Source organism: Chelonia mydas, chromosome 10 (genome assembly GCF_015237465.2).
Source record: "Chelonia mydas isolate rCheMyd1 chromosome 10, rCheMyd1.pri.v2, whole genome shotgun sequence".
NCBI lineage: Eukaryota > Metazoa > Chordata > Testudines > Cheloniidae > Chelonia > Chelonia mydas.
In genome coordinates, this window is record NC_051250.2 from 54,202,046 (window position 1) to 54,218,047 (window position 16,002).

At 40.8% G+C, this 16,002-nt stretch overlaps 1 protein-coding gene across 1 annotated transcript; it reads right to left on the reverse strand.

Moving 5' to 3' along the window:
* Positions 1–117: 117 nt before the first annotated feature.
* MPHOSPH10 (M-phase phosphoprotein 10) lies at positions 118–13,051 on the reverse strand. The gene is made up of 11 exons (XM_037911238.2): positions 12,427–13,051; positions 9,077–9,722; positions 7,810–7,955; positions 7,028–7,208; positions 6,559–6,700; positions 5,944–6,011; positions 4,381–4,518; positions 3,081–3,191; positions 2,751–2,858; positions 1,888–2,118; positions 118–321 (listed from the first exon to the last, which is right to left on the reverse strand). Exons 1-11 carry the CDS (start codon positions 12,504–12,506, stop codon positions 181–183), a joined length of 1,992 nt encoding a protein of 663 aa, XP_037767166.1. The 5' UTR covers positions 12,507–13,051; the 3' UTR covers positions 118–180.
* Between the last annotated feature and the right edge of the window lie 2,951 nt (positions 13,052–16,002).

The window sequence follows — 16,002 nt, forward strand, 5'->3', positions numbered from 1 at the left end:
GAAAGAGCATGAAAGGTCTAGCGCATTTTCATCACTTGCAGCAGGACACTCAACTGAACTTCAACTTACAGAAGATTTTCTAGCATTATATAAAATAAAAATCTATTATTCAAAGTGCAATGTTAACAAATTAGAAACATTTACTTTAATATATACAAGGTATAGCATGTATAAAATGTATTATAATTTAAGTTTTTGAGCAGAAATTTCTTGCTGTGTCTTCTGTATTTTCTTTGCACCTTTGATTTGCATTTTTACTTGATCTTGTAATTGAGAAAAGAATGCTCGAGATGATTTCAAAGCCCTGTCTTTACCTTCATCCTGTCAATAGACAAAGTGTTTATTATAATACAGGACAAGCTAGCAAACGTTCCATCAGACTGGACTGATGTAACTACACAATTACAAGTTAAACAACCTTTTTTATTTTAAATATACCATACTTATAATCTAATTGATAACTGATTTGCAGACAGCTGTTATGCCATCCTGGGTTTGTATCATACCGTAATTTCAAAAGATAAGGGATGTGTTCCCTCTTCATGCACATGCTTAACACCTATTAATGTTGAGAGGTATATATGCAAATCCAGGAGTGAATCCTTGGATATTACCAGTCCCCTCTAGAGAAATACACATATATTGCTTTTACAAAAATTAAAAAGTGCAAAAGTACAAATGTTTTAGATGTATTAAGGATAACTACTTTCCATATTCTTTTCACTGTTTTAAAAACCTCTAATATTAGGAATTAATGGTCTCTTTTACATGGTAAACCCCTCAGGAACTATATAGATTTAATATTTTACTACATTCAAGATACAAGATCAATATTTGGTATTACAGAAGTCCCATACAAGTATTTGTTCTTGTAACATATAAATTCAAACAAAAAACAACATAAAAGTAGTATTCTGAATTATCTCTCTAAAGCTCAGGAGGAACTAGCTAGGGTCCTGATCATCCAAATACTTAAGCATGCAAGTAATTCCATTGAGTTTGATGGGACTACTCATATGCATAAAAATAAGCACTTGTGCAATTTTTTTCCAAGACTGCAGCTCAGGTTGTGAACTTTGAAATAAAGCAGCACAGAATATAAAGAGTGCGGGTCACGTATACTTTAGATTAAAGACTAATTCCAAAATAACTGTTTTACAGTTCATATTTTCTTTGCTGGATCCACAGATTAAATTATTTGCACATACTAAAGGAATGGGCAAGATGCCTTTAATTATTATGATATCCTCATGTGAATATAGTAATTGCAGAAGAAAGGAATATTTACACAGATGCTATCATTTAAAAATCACCATATTCAATGTAAAAAAACAAAAAAATCTATAGAACAGATAACACAAATATAACACAAACACTGCAAATATCAACAAACATAACTGGTCAGACTTCTCTTGGTTTTGAAATTAAATATTGATACGTTGGGCCACATTCTCTGTCAAAGAAGTGCTCAGCCCAGGTATGAATAAAAAGGCATCCATTGTCTTCTACCAATACCAGTAGTTGATTTGGACAGGGCTAGTCCCTGGCACAGGTTAAAATAGCCTTAACATCCCAAGGAATCAATACAGAAGCTGGAGTCTACCAGGGTGCAGGAATGCCCCCAACCACAACCCAGGAGCTGGTTGCAGAGGAAAGATGATGGCATAGGAGCTCCTGTGACAGTGCATGCTATTTGGGTGCAGGGTTGCTTTACACCAGAGGTGGGGGCAGGGAACAGGATGGGACAAAGCAGCTGGTATGCGGCCCAGCACTGACAGTTACATTTCCAAAAAAAACACATCTAAAACATTTGTCAATTGCACTTTCCAATTAAATTACTACATAGACATTTGAAATTTACTACTAGACTATGTAAGACAGTCTTACCTTGAGCAAAGTTGTTTTGCCTTCTTTGGTGAGCTTTTTTAATTTTGCCGCCACAGCTTGTTTGCTGAGTTGTGCACTTTGTTCTGGTTTTGTTTTTTCCAGGAGTTTTTGACGCTGCTTCTTCTCCCTTAGCTTCATACTTCTGTGAAGCTTCTTCTTTCTTCGTTCTCGTTTTTTGTCTGTGGCAGTCTTTTCTGCATCTGTTTTCACATCTCCAGCTTTACTCTTTTCCTAGAGAGACATAACAGCACTTTTGGATCCAAAATTATGCGACCTAGGCTAGTGACGAGTACAAACAGAATGGCTTCCCTTGCTATATATCTCATTGACTAGCCAGAAGTAGCACTATTCATCTCCCACGCAAAGCAGTCTGTGTGTTTATTTCCTCTCTCCTGTACCCAGCTTCCTGCGGCTGAGAATGTGCCTGAGTTAGTAATATAATATAATATAATATATATTATATATATATATATACACACACACACACACACATATGGGAAAACAAAGACAGATGAGTAACTGTCTAAAGCTAAAGATAGGGTAATACTCTTGTTATAGTTAAGAAATGCATTGTTTAATCTGTATTAGGCAGTCAAACAGTCTACATAGTAGGGTAGTTTTCAAAAACAGAATAACCTATGCAGAAAAGGAAGCTCAGCAGGTGTTGAGGAAAGCAGTCAAATCTAGTTAAGCCAAGCTAGCTCCTTTGACTTCACTGTGCTGGAAATCCTTAAATCTCTATGAAGGGGGCTCCAAGAGAAGAACGTCACAGAAAATGAGTTCTCTGTTCTGAGGGTGCAGGATACCCTCAGTGTGCAGACACAAAAGGAACCCTGTCTGCAGCTCTTGATTAAATTTCTTACCTTAACCTCCTCTGGAGCCAGGAGAGCTGCATCACTAACACTAACTGGTGCTACTTCCTCCATAATTATAGCTGGAAGATTTGAGATGATTTTAATCTCTGGCACGGGCTAAAAAGAAGGAAATGTCATTTATGTACATGAATATCAAGTCACAGCAATATATTACTAACTGAATTAAGTCACATTAAATACATTTCCATTTATATTAAGGCTGATTATAATATGTTTCTGAAATACTCAACAAGCAATTGCATTGGAAGTATCCCTCACTTTACTGCCTATTTCCCAAACATATTTTATTGTATGAAGTGTGAAAACTAATGGACTCACTGGTTTAGGTGTGAAGTGGAAGTTGGAAAGAGCATCCAATTTTAGGAAGAGCGAGTCCATCATTTTCTGAATTTCTACGTGTTCAGGATTTTCTTCCTCTTCAGTTTTTTGCTGTTAATAAAAATAATATAATATTAATAGCAAAATCAGTTATAGAGAAACTTGCATATAAAGATATTAGAGCACTTTACATTATAGCTGCAATACACAGTTTATATCCATTTTACAGATGGGTAAAGCCCTGCACAGATACAAAATTTGTATCTGCATCTGATCCCCAAACATGGGCCATGGATATAAAGCGGATATCCACAGATTTGTACTATAGACGGGTACACTGAGCCACAGAGGCTTCAAATGATCTTCAATATGTGAACAGCTGAGGGGAAGATTTCCAAAGAGAAGGAGAGTCAGGCACCCAACTTCCACTGAAAATCAAGGGGAGGTAGGTACCTAACTCTTACTTGTGCGTTTGAAAAAAAAAAACCTCTGAGGGGCGTTCTGAGTCTCTGAGGAGCCCAGAGTCTCAGACTCAGTGGATTAAATTCTGGGATGACGTTTCACATTGGTAAGTGGTTGTGCAGCTCAAATATCATGTGAAGTTGGCTAGAGAAGGGGACACTAGGGAAGCTTAGGCTCCTATTCATTCAATTTAAACCAAATTCACATGTGAATTTCTGTGTTGCTTCACACTCCCATTAGATGTAGTAAAGAAGATTAAAACAAAGGCCTTATAAGATCAAGTCTAAGATTTAATGAACTCTTAATATTTTTGATTTTTGCATTATCTGTGAACTCAAAGGGTTCAGCAAAATAATTATTCTGATGGTACAAACTGGAGTGGCTTAAGCAAAATAGGAGAACAATTGTATCAAATATGATTTACGCAAAAGATGGTCCAATATTAATCTCCCGATGGACATTTTTTTAAAGCAATCACTGTTCCAGAATGTTACTTCTTTCTATAATTTTTATGCCACATTTTAAGACAATGAGTCAGTCTTGTCAATATTTGTGCAAATTTAACAGTATATGTTGAATTTTTGGTATCAGTTCAGCTGCCCTGGTTGTACTGATTGAACATATCAGGATTTCCCAATACTCATGCCAGTTCAGTGTTTAAAAATAAAAAATATAACTTTCAAGCAGTCACTATTGGATTTTTCCAACCAACAGCAATGGCAGTGTGAGTGTGTCTCCATTATCATAACTTACTTGGTTGAGTGTCAAATACTCCTGCTCATAGATTCAATTTGTGTGTGTGTGTGTGCGCGCGCGCACGTCCATTATCATAACTTACTTGGTTGAGTGTCAAATACTCCTGCTCATAGATTTCAGCAAGACTCAGTTTGCTCTTTTCATGATCCAGAGTTAGACGCTTCTTGTATTCAAAGGCATCTTCTTTTGGTTTTTCTTTACGTATTACATCATCCCAAGCCTAAGACAAAACCATGAAATAGTTAAGATGCAGTTGCATCAAATACGCTTTAATAGATCATTTTTATACATCATGTTGTATCAGACATCTCAGTTGTTGTTTCAGCTAGCACATTAACTTGATTTTCCAACATTGCATTGAACCTAACAGCAAAGGGCAATTTTTCTTATACAATGGAAGCTACCTTTTATTTTGCCACAACTTTGGCAATTACTAAATCTGCTAACACCACACTATAGTTAAGATAGTATCTTTTAAAGGAATTGTATTTAGTCCAAAAAAGCTCACACCCTGTCAAACAAGAATGAAGCATACACGCCGTCACCAACTCGCCAGTCTTGTTTTGTATTGATACAACTGAAGATGGTACACTAATTAACAACCAAGGATAAAATTTTGAAAGTACTTTTATATGAATTATAAATAGCAATATGATTTCTGTGCAATTAAAATTAAAAAATTCTATTATACTATACTTATTTACCTACAGGATCTGTTTAATATATTCAGAAAAATATTATTCTTGGTCAATATTCCGAGTAGAGATTATTAAATAGAGATTTGCATATCCATTATATAAATTCCGTGTACACAACTCCAAAGTAGTCCTTTTATAGTTGAATCTGTAAACTGTGAGGGTAATTTTAATTATCTATCTATCTAATTGACATATGTTATAGCTATGACTATGTTTTAGTCACGGGTATTTTTTAGTAAAAAAAAGTCATGGACAAGTCACAGGTAGTAAACAAAAATTCATAGCCCGTGAGCTGTCCATGACTTTTACTATATAATTAATTAAATTAAAACTTGAGCTGGGGGTGTTCTGCGAGTGGCGGCCCAGGGGCGCCACTGGTGCTGGGGTGTGTGTAGTGGTGGTGGTGGTGGGGTGCTAGGAGCTGCAGGAACGTGCTGGCCGCTTCCGGGGAGTCCCCCCCCCAAGATAAGCACCGCCCTGCACCCCAACCCCCTGCCCTGAGCCCCCATCCAAACTGCTGCAGGGTGGGGGTGGGGTGCTGCACACACACACGGTGGCCCGAGACTGCTCCAGCAGCAGCCAGTGCAGCTGCCTCCAGAGCTGCCTGATCTGCTCTGGCCGCTGCAGAAGTCACGGAATCCATGACAGACATGCAGCCTTAGTTATAGGACCCAAAAGGATACAGAATGGAATCATTAAGAATACACTATCAGCATTAAGCAAAAGCAATATTCAGATATTTTGTTTCTTCCGGAAATGCTCAGGAGACAAACTGATATCTAAAAAACTAAGGACCTTAAACTCATGCTTGGAATTCATTCCTGTGCCCCCAAAACTCCAAGTCAATACAAGTACATTTGAATGTATCAGACAGTGTTTAGGGTTTGTTTTTGTTGAAATATTTCAAGTTTCCAAATAAAACAAAGAGGAAGTCAAATCTTATTAACCTGATCTTTTATCCTCTGTTTGATAATATCCTCAAGCTGAAAGGTGGTTTCCTCTGTGATCACAGGAGCTAAGAGGGCAAAAAAACCAGCAAGTTTAAAGTATTTAGAAACTAAATAATTCATTAAATGAAAAGGAGATTAACAGTTCTGGAGATATTATTTTTGCATTGATTTTAACTGGTACCTCTTGTTCTATAAATAAAAACAAAAATGCTAGAAAATATATACAGTACTTTAGAGAGGCATGTTGGCCTGGAATGAAGATTGATTAGGTAAGCTAGTAGGTTTATTTCCTCAGGAAAAATTGCATAGTATGAAAGTTTGAGAAGGATGACCAAGTTGTGTTTGCCCTATAAATAAGTGGACACAAACAATGGGTCATTCTCATATGATAAAGTTTAGTTTACATCTGAAAGTTCAACAAATAGGTGAGGCAATAACATTTCTATGGGGGAAAATATGGCCTTATAAATATTCAGGTTTAGTCATTGTTTGGGCAATGTTTGGCAAGTTTAAAAGGATGGTGGAGGGAGGATGCAGGGGGGGAAAACAGACACCAGTAAAACAAACAAATTACCTAGCATAATGTCTGAAATTTAGCATAACTGTATTTACCCATTCTGACCGCATGGTCAAAGAGCAAAGATTCCTCCAAAAGGCTGTTTTCAGGTCGTTTTTGTCCAGTCACTTCTCCTGTAAGCTGCCAAGGTTTTTCCTCCAACAACTCCTTTTCGAGAGATTTAATTTTTTCATGCATCTGAAAGATAAAATTTCCTGAAAGTTAAAATTTTTTTTTAAAAGTTAAATGCACGTGTTTAGCAACAACCAAAGGGAAATCAAGTTAGAGTAAAGAATATGAATAATTACTCCAGTATTTCTAGATTCTTTGCACACCTTTTGCCTTATCTTTCTGTAAATACGCCACTATTTGATCATTTCGTCTAAAAATTTTCTGACGCTTTCAGACAACTTAATGATATTTACAAATACAATCAACTTATTAACATACATGGCTTTGGCTCAAGTTTTAGTGGAAAACTTCAAATCAATTGCTCATGAAGGGGTACTAGAACATCTTAATTACCTTTTCCTGCCTTTTCTCAAAAGAAGATTTTATTCCAATGAGATCAGTTCTCTTCTCATCTGGTATATCTGTATCGTCTTCTTTTTCATTGTCCTCTGGTAAGTTAAAAGTAACTTTTTTAGAGACTTCTTTAGTTCTCACATTCTGTTCCATTACATCCATTTCATTATTTTCCTCAATCCTATAAACATTAAAATGCCATTATATAAATGGAAATAGTACATGCTTGTGACATTTATTAATATATTATAGAAGCCACAGGTAAAAAAACTCCCCCTTTTTAATAATGATGTTTCCCACCTACTATTGCAACTAATGTAATACATTTTCAGAGATTCCCAAAAACTTTTACTGCACTTTCCTTAAGACCTAACATAACCCTAAAAGTAGGCTTTTGCGTGACCTGCTACATATGTAGTAGAGATATGCCTCCCCAGTTGAAGCAATACATAATTCATTTAAAGTCATTTACTCAAATCCCACAGGGCAACAATAGAACAGTCTAATGACTCTTCTTTTCTCAGTCAAAAAGTAGTTAATTAGTGAACACGTTACACTGACATTACAGAAAGACAAAAACAAGTACATTAACAGATAATGAAATATTTCCTACAACTTTTAAAAGGCTACTCCTTCCTTAATATAATAGTATTATCTCTGCCAAATAAATTCCTAAATTTCCATTTTATTTTCTGTTTAAGAGATGATGTCACATTGTCAGTGACAATTCAAATAACTGGCAGATCCCATAGAACAGTTACAAATCGTTCAAGTGTACATACTCATCAAAAATGCCTTCTTCATCCTCCTCCTCTTCAGTGTCACCTTCATCATTCTGATCATTTTCACTATCATTAGCTAGGTCACCATTGTCATCAATAGGATCAAAGAAATCTTTATATTTCAAATTTCTAGAACTTTTAACGGGCTGGGGAGAAGAGAAAATAAGAGGTTACCCAGTGAAAGTGACAAGTCTAAGTGAATAAGAATCTTCCGTTACCACGAGGACCATGTTATATATACCTACAGTGTAAGATCTGCAATGGGAATTCAATGGATTTCAGCATTAACCATTGGTCTGGTAGACAGGGGCCTTAGTCCAAGTGAGACATTTTAAATGTCATCAACTAATAGTCAATTCTATTTTAATTTGCTCAGAGACCAAGGAGTGGAAAAGCAATGGATTTTAACAACTGACATATTTGTTGAGCTGGGATAACTCATAAGTCCCTGACAGCATAACACATGGCTCCAACATGCATTGGTTTATCACTTTCAGAAGCACCTTGTTCTTCTCTCTTATTACATCACAAATAAGATACTGAAAGAACAGAATTGTCACAAGCAACGTTAGTTAAGAAAGTCTGAAAGTAATTTTCAAGCCAGAATACAGCAGCTCAAGTTTCTTCACAGCCTTACCGTTATGACATGCATACTACTCACCCAAGTGACCATGGGACCCCGTCCTTTCCTCTCTCTACCTATCAGAGTTTATCAGCTTCACCTGTTTTGTCTTAAGTTGGGCCCTACTTCTGCTATTTGATCCACATGGGCAGACTCCTATGCTCATGAAGAGTCTCAGTGACTTCAGTAAGATGCTGCACAGGCATGAAGATCCATCCAAACGTAGGTTGTAAACACTTCAGGGTAGGGACTTGTTTATTTGATTCCAGATATTTATGATAATATATGTTAATATATCCACAGATTTTTAAGTCCAGAAGGGACCATTATGGTCATCTAGTCCGATCTCCTGCATAATACAGGCTATAGAATTTCATCTAGTAATTCCTGCTTTCAGCCCATTAATTTGTGGTTGAACTACAGTATCTCTTCTGGCATCTGATCTTGATCTTAAGATTTCAAGTAATGAGAACCCACCAAAACCTTGTTAAATTGTTTCAATGGTTAATTACACTTTTTTTAAAAGTCTGCATTTTGTTTCCAATTTGAACTACAATTTCTATTTCCTGTCAGTTTTTTAAGCTAATTTAAATTCTAATGGCTTGTGACAAAAGTGTTTCTAATTCTGGATGCATATATCCTTACCTTGATTTTATCTTTTTCAGATTCTTCTTCATCCTCATCAGAAAGAACATCTTCAAAATAATCAATCTCCTCCTCATCCTCCTCATCATCCTTCTTCATGCTTTCTTCTTTCTCTACATCTTCCAAAAAGGCTTCCATCTCAGCCAAGCTGAAAAATTTATCATCCACTACGGACTTTTCTCTTGATTTTTTCCAGGTACTCTTCTTCAACTTTTGAACCTGTTGCTCTAGCTCGTCAACATCTGAATCCTCATCACTACATATCTGCCTTTTCCTTACTTTGGATTTACTTTGCTTTTCTTTACCCTCACTTTCATCTTCAATACGGGCAGGTTCTGCTTCCGTGCTATCTTCCTGTTCCATTTGCTTATCACTGCTAGTGTCTTCCTCAAAGTCATCCTCTTCTTGGGCTGGGAAAAGGTAGAGATCTTTGTCTTTAACATCTCTAACAACAGCTTTCTTGAAGTAGTCTAGAACTGCATTATTCTGTAGCTCTATTTGTTGCCAGATCTGTTCTTCATCAAAGTTTTCTATTACCAGTTCTTTTAAAGGACTCCCACGCACTAGTTTTGTCCCTAGTGCTTTATGCAAATCATAAAGAGTCTTTGTCAATGAACTGAAGTCTGCAGCCAGTCCATCTTGCACACTGATAAAAACAAAATTAAAAACATCACTGCACATAATGATAGCAAACTGAAAAAATGTTAAAATTCAAAAGTCAATTAGAAAGCGATCTGAGTTACGACAAATGCATTTTTACAAAGGGAAACTTGTATAGTCTTAAGATTGTTTCTTTTTTAGATACTTGTGGAGTTTAGTTATTGGGTTTACCAAATGGTTCCTCTGATGCTCCCTTTACATCTGTTCAGTGTTTTTGCAGCAAACGCCTGGTTGCCCTTCAACAATTGCAGGCTTTACTTTGTTTATTACAGGGCATTTGCAGTCCTATTAGTAAAATTTCTTGAAATTAAAGTATATAGTTAAGGTCAAGTTTTAAAACATGTAACGCATACCTAGAGATACTGAAATAAAACGGACCATAGTTAAGGCTGCAGGTTTGTCACGGATTCGGTGACTTTCCGTGACTTCTGCAGTGACTGGTGCACCTGGCTCAGAGGCAGCTAAAGCAGCCACTGCGCCAGTTGCACCAGCTGCTGCTGGGGCAATCTTGGGCCACCGCCCCTCGCCCTCAGCAGTATCAGTTTGAGTGTGGGAGGGGTTTAGGGCATGGGACGGGCGAGGCGGGCACTGGGCAACACTTATCTGGGGGGCTCCCCAGAAGTGGCAACATCCCCCTCGCTCAGCTGCTAGGCCAGAGGTGGGCAAACTAAGGCTCGCAGGACCACCCTGCCCCTGAGCTCCCAGCCGGGGAGGCTAGCCCCCGGCTCCTCCCCTGCTGTCCCCCTTCCCCCACAGCCTCAGCTTGCCACACCGCCAGCACTCTTGGCAACATGGATGGCTCCTGCCAAGCAGCACAGCGTCGCAGCTACTAGTCCTGCTGCTCTGAGCAGCATGGTAAGGGGGTGGGGGGAGGGGGTTGGATAAGGAGCAGGGGGTCCCGGGGGGTGATCAGGGGACAGGGAGCGCTTGGATGGGGCAGAGGTTCGGGGGGTGGTCAGGGACGGGGGGGTTGGATAGGCTTGGCAGTCCCGAGGGGGGGGGGGGGGGCGGGAGGAGGCCTGTCAGGGGACAGGGAGTGTGGACAGGGGTTGGGGCAGTCAGAGCACAGGGAGCATTGGATAGAGAGTGGGGTCCTGGGGGGGAGGGGGGGTCCCGGGAGGGGGCGGTCAGGGAACAAGGAGGTGGGGGGTTGGGTGTGTCGGTGGTTCTGAAGGGGGCAGTCAGGGGGCGGGAATGGGAGGGGGCGGATACGGGGCAGGGGCCAGACTGTTTGGGGAGGCACAGCCTTCCCTACTCAGCCCTCCATACAGTTTCGCAACCCCAATGTGGCCCTCAAGCCAAAAAGTTTCCCCACCTCTGTGCTAGGCAGAGGCATGGCCAGGCAGTTCTTCACACTGCCTCCACCCAGCGCACTGGCTTTGCAACTCCCATTGGTCAGGAACTGTGGCCAACGGGAGCTGCGCGGGCGGTGCCTGCACACCTCCACCTAGCATCTGAGCAAAAGGGATATCGCCTTAACTATACTATAGTTTCCCTTACCAAAAATTTGCTTAGGGATTAACTAGTTTGTCATTTTTTTCTCAAAATATATTTGTTTGTAAATCTTCTTCAAAATCTAAATATATTCTTGGTAATCTATTCAAAATAGCTCATAAAAAACCCAAAGGGATCATAATGGAAATTCTCACAGGATAAAACCTAAGGTCCCCAATCCTGCAACCAGATCCATGCAGAGTGCCATCCAATTGTGGAATCAGGGCCTAAGTTGCAGTTGCTGTGTAGAATTCAGACATGCCCCAAGTCTTCTTCACATGTAAATGAGGAAATCCTTGTATAAATAGTTTTTAAAATATCTCCCTGTTGCTAAAAAGGATTTTTCTGTGTTTCAATGAGCTTTAAAGTCCCTTTTTTAAGCTTAATTCAATCATCACATCAACAGAAGACCATAGAATTGTCTGAGCTTTAACATATACCTAAATTAAATCTTTCCTTAAATGACAAAAAACAGATTTAGGCCCATTTAAAGTTTGTTTAATTATAGAAATAAAACTGTTCGTTTTAATCATGCAAGTGAAACTTATAGACACTTTCTAACACAGAAAACAAGGGTGGGTGGGCTAATTAACAAAGAACTGCCAGTCCTGAGTCTTGAAAAATCACAAATCAAGTCCTCAAAATCAAGAAATTGTCTTAATAATGAGATTTTAAAAAGTCTTTCTTGTTTCCAAACTTTTACATTATAATTAGATCACATTTGCAAGCTTTCCCCTTCAACCAAGAGTGCTAGAGACTTGCTTTTATTTTTTTAATGAAGGTATTTGTACAGCACCGAGCACAATAGGGTCCTGATCTATGACTGTGGCCCCAAAGTGCTTTAGAAATACAATAAAATAATAGTCATCAAGAAAATAACTGGGTCACTCCAAATAGCAGAACAGGAGGCCTGGTGCTCGTCTGGCAAAAACCCCAGGGAGCTAGGACCATCCCCCTCCCTCCCCACGAGTGGGGCTGGCAATGGGGCCGCAGTACGTCGTTACCCAGGGAAGGCACAGAGGGGGCAAAGCAGGGGGTGTGCCCGGGGTCTGAAGCTCTCCCCTGGGATGAGAGGAGGGAGCAGGACGGGTTATCAGAAGGAGCGCCCACAGCCCTGAGCGGGCCAGAGGAGCCGCGGCGGCGGCCTGCCCCCGAGCTGGGGCTTCCTGAAGGGGGGGCGCGGTAGGGAGTTTCACCTGAGGAAGCGCTCCGGCTGCGCCGCGGCAGCACCTAGCAGCTTCACACACGCCTCCAGCCGCTGACTGGGCGCCGCCATCTTCAGTCTCTACTCGGAGCCTCAGACCCACATGGGAAGAGGTCGGGAGGCGGGGCCTCAGGCACACCGGGGCTCCGGCGAACAAGTCCGCCGACCCGCTCCGGACCCCAACGCGGGCACTGGCAGAAAGGTTCCGCCTCGCAAGGGTTCCGCCTCGGGATCCTCCTTCGTCCCCGGCCGGGCGGCCGCGTGTGCCGCAGGGTGGGACACCCTCCCGGAAGGGGAAGGGATTGCAAGGCCCGGGGACTCGTTCACGCCAGCAAATTCCTGCCCCCATGGCTTCCAAAACAGCTTTCAAATGTATCACAGAGGAGAGGCTCCGGGTGCCACGGAAACCGCACTGCCCCCTGAACCACATGGGTTACGCGGCCGGGCCCAGCTCCTGCCCACACGGCCCTTCTCGCGCCCCAGGAGGCTGCTCTGCCCCCCGCGCTCTCGGTCTCGGCAGGCCCTGTCTAGGCCCTTCACTGCGCTGCCAATGTCACACCTGCCTAGCTCCCGCCGCCAGGGGCCACCTCCAAGCTCCCGGCATGCGTGATGCTGTCGCAGCGGGAGAGGCCGGGCTATGGAAGGGGAGAGTTCGAGAAAGGCCCCCAAAGGAGGCTGTTCAGACTTCGAGACATGGTGTTATTGGGCAGTCTCTATTGGTTTTATTAAAACGCTAGCATGGAGGCTACAAGGTTTTTCTCATTTAATTTTGAAAATGGTCGTGGGTTCTTCTTCTCTATAGGCAAAGATAGCTTGTGTCCCCAAATAAGTCCTGAGTCTGTAGGTGACCAAGACCCTCCATTCTCTGCCATCTCCTTTCCTCTCTGGTCTACTCTCTCTTCCTTCATAGCTATCCCTTTGGGGAAGGATAGCTTGGTGGTTTGAGCATTGGCCTGCTAAACCCAGCGTTGTGAGTTCAATCCGTGAGGGGCCCATTTAGGGATCTGGCCCAAAAATTGGGGATCCCTCCTGCTTTGAGCAGGGGGTTGGACTCGATGACCTCCTGTGGTCCCTACCAACCCTGATATTCTATGACTTGCTTTTGAGATTGAAACTGGACACCCAGCAGAGAGAGTTAGAGTGGGAGGATTTGATGAAAGATTGGCAGTGTTTTGACAGCTCTCTCAAGCACATCGTCTCTCCCCCATCCATCTCCCATGCTCTCATGCATTAATTCAATCTCTTATACATTCACTATATCCCCTAATCTTTCAAGCTCCCTTCCCCTTTGTGTTGCACTGTCACTCATCTCTGATCTTTCTCCTTTCGATAGATACCCATTAGATAACCATTCCCATTATTGCAACCCCCTGCTTACAATTACCCCCAGACACTCCCTTTTGGTATTTTCAATTACCCCCTCTTTAAATTCCCCAACTCCCTACCCATTTCCTTCCCCCTCCCCAAACTCTTCTCCCCAGGAATCCTACTCCTCCACTTCCACATACAGGTATGCTTATCCAGAATTCTTCACCCAAACCCCATCTTTGCATGGAATTCTCCCCCCATTCCTCCACAAGCCCCTGACCCCCCACTCACTATATACAGATTCAGAAATCCTTTTTGCTTCACTTGGAGGTGGAAAATAATTGTTCTTCCTAAGACTACAATGATCTCTTTTCCTCCCACACCCTAAGAACCTGCAATGGCAAGACAAGCTCAGATATTCCTAAAGGACAAATCACTAGGCCTGTTAGCAATTAACAAATTCTCAGTAAGCAATATGCCAGCTATAGTTACTTTTGGAAGAGGCATTATAACTTGCTTGCAGTCTAGAAAACCATATGGTTTTATCCAGTTATTTTGACAATTTTATTAATTCTATTCAGACAGACCTTTTATTTTTTTACTAGTTTCATTTAACAAGCTGAGTGTACATGGTGGGGACAGAAATCTTGAGTGTGGATTTTAGAGTAATGGCACTAATGTACTTGTATATATTTATGTAATATATAGTAAATAAAGTATGGGACATTGTTACTATTATAACAATTTTAATACTATACCTTGTTTATTTCCTTGCCTGCTCCCTGCACTAAAGTAAAACTCGCCTCCTCTCTGTCCTTTCCCATAGTCTCACCACTAGTTGTGTAAGAGCCTTCTCTGCAACTCCTACCTTCTGGAGCAGTTGTCCAAGTATACCTTTCTGTCATTGAATCTTTACCTCTTTTTAAACCTTCTTTTAAACAAAATATTTCCCTCCTCTCCAGTCTACACTTCTTGAATGGAATATTTTTATTTACCATATAATATCTTTCTACCAACATTCCCTGGATTTTACACTGTATACTGCCTGCACATGGGTAGATCCAGTGAGGATTTGCACAGACCGAAGGGTTTGCCATAAAAAGGGAATTGCAGGATTGAGAAAAATTGCAGGATTTTGCAAAGTGCTTTAGAGATACACCTTGTTTGGAAGACACTATATAAAAATAAATTCTGGTCCTCAATTGTTTGCTCGAATGAATAATCCCATTAATTTAAGTGGGAGTACTTGTGAGAATAAAGATTTACAACAGCAGACCCTAAAACGGTATGTTGTATAATTGTTGTTTTCTCCCCTTGGGTGACTTTAGTACTACCCTAGATTTGGATGGTTATTAGCACTGAACACATTTGCTAAATATAGTAACTGTACAGTCATTTTACTATGCAGTTTTGTCTCTGTGACCTAGATTCAACTATTTTTTTTAACATTCATTTTCAGCAGACATTGAGAACAAAATGCCTGATGGTATTTTGCATCACTAAACTCAAAATTCACCCAGGCACATATTTACAGAACTGGTGTATTAGCATGGATTAATGTTTTTCTTTCTAACACATTACATGATAATTTCCTTCAAGATTATTACTGAAGGTCAAACTATGCACTAGGCCAGGAGCTTCTGCAGCAATTGGGGAGTGTTGTGGGAAGGGAGGAATCCACCTACCTTCCAGGCTGCAATTTGCAAAGCCACTCTCCAACTGTTATTCTCTGGGGTTACAGTAACCTTGTCTCCTGTGTGGTTCTTCCCATTCTGCAGAGTTTTGACAGATAGATCCACATAGTAATGGATCTATTGGTCTCATCCCAGCTATTGTCACAGTCCACCTCTTAAAACTTCCCCTGGGCGCTGGGATGAAGGGTGCTCCCCCCCCCCCCCCCCAATCATGAGGCTGAGCTTTACAGTGCACTGAATGTTCGTATATGGTGTGTACTTTCCACATACACTCTTTCAACTCCACTCAGAGCCTTCCACGCTCTCATAGAGGGAGAGGGGAGAGAGATCCCTATTTGATTAAAGCAGTTACCCAGTTTGGGGAGTCTTGAAGGTTGTTTCAGCGAGGAGAAGAAATGGGTGGTGGAGTCAGGTATGGTATCTTTTTGATACAATCTTGTTTATCTACAATAAATTATAAAATCCTGTTTCCATGAACACAGTAGGACTCAAACAACACAAGATTATTTGGTCACAGTTCCCAGGCTCTTTCTGACAGCACTTTACCCAAAAGCTCTCTCTCATTT

What these genes read in the sequence shown, in the direction of transcription:
- MPHOSPH10 (XM_037911238.2), bottom strand. Translation starts at nt 12,506, where the DNA reads ATGGCGGCGCCCAGTCAGCGGCTGGAGGCGTGTGTGAAGCTGCTAGGT. An exon ending in TGACCATGCGGTCAGAATGG is followed by an intron (nt 6,012 to 6,558) that starts GTAAATACAGTT and finishes TTGCCCTCTTAG; the next exon opens with CTCCTGTGATCACAGAGGAA. An exon ending in AACAGAGGATAAAAGATCAG is followed by an intron (nt 4,519 to 5,943) that starts GTTAATAAGATT and finishes GTTTTGTCTTAG; the next exon opens with GCTTGGGATGATGTAATACG.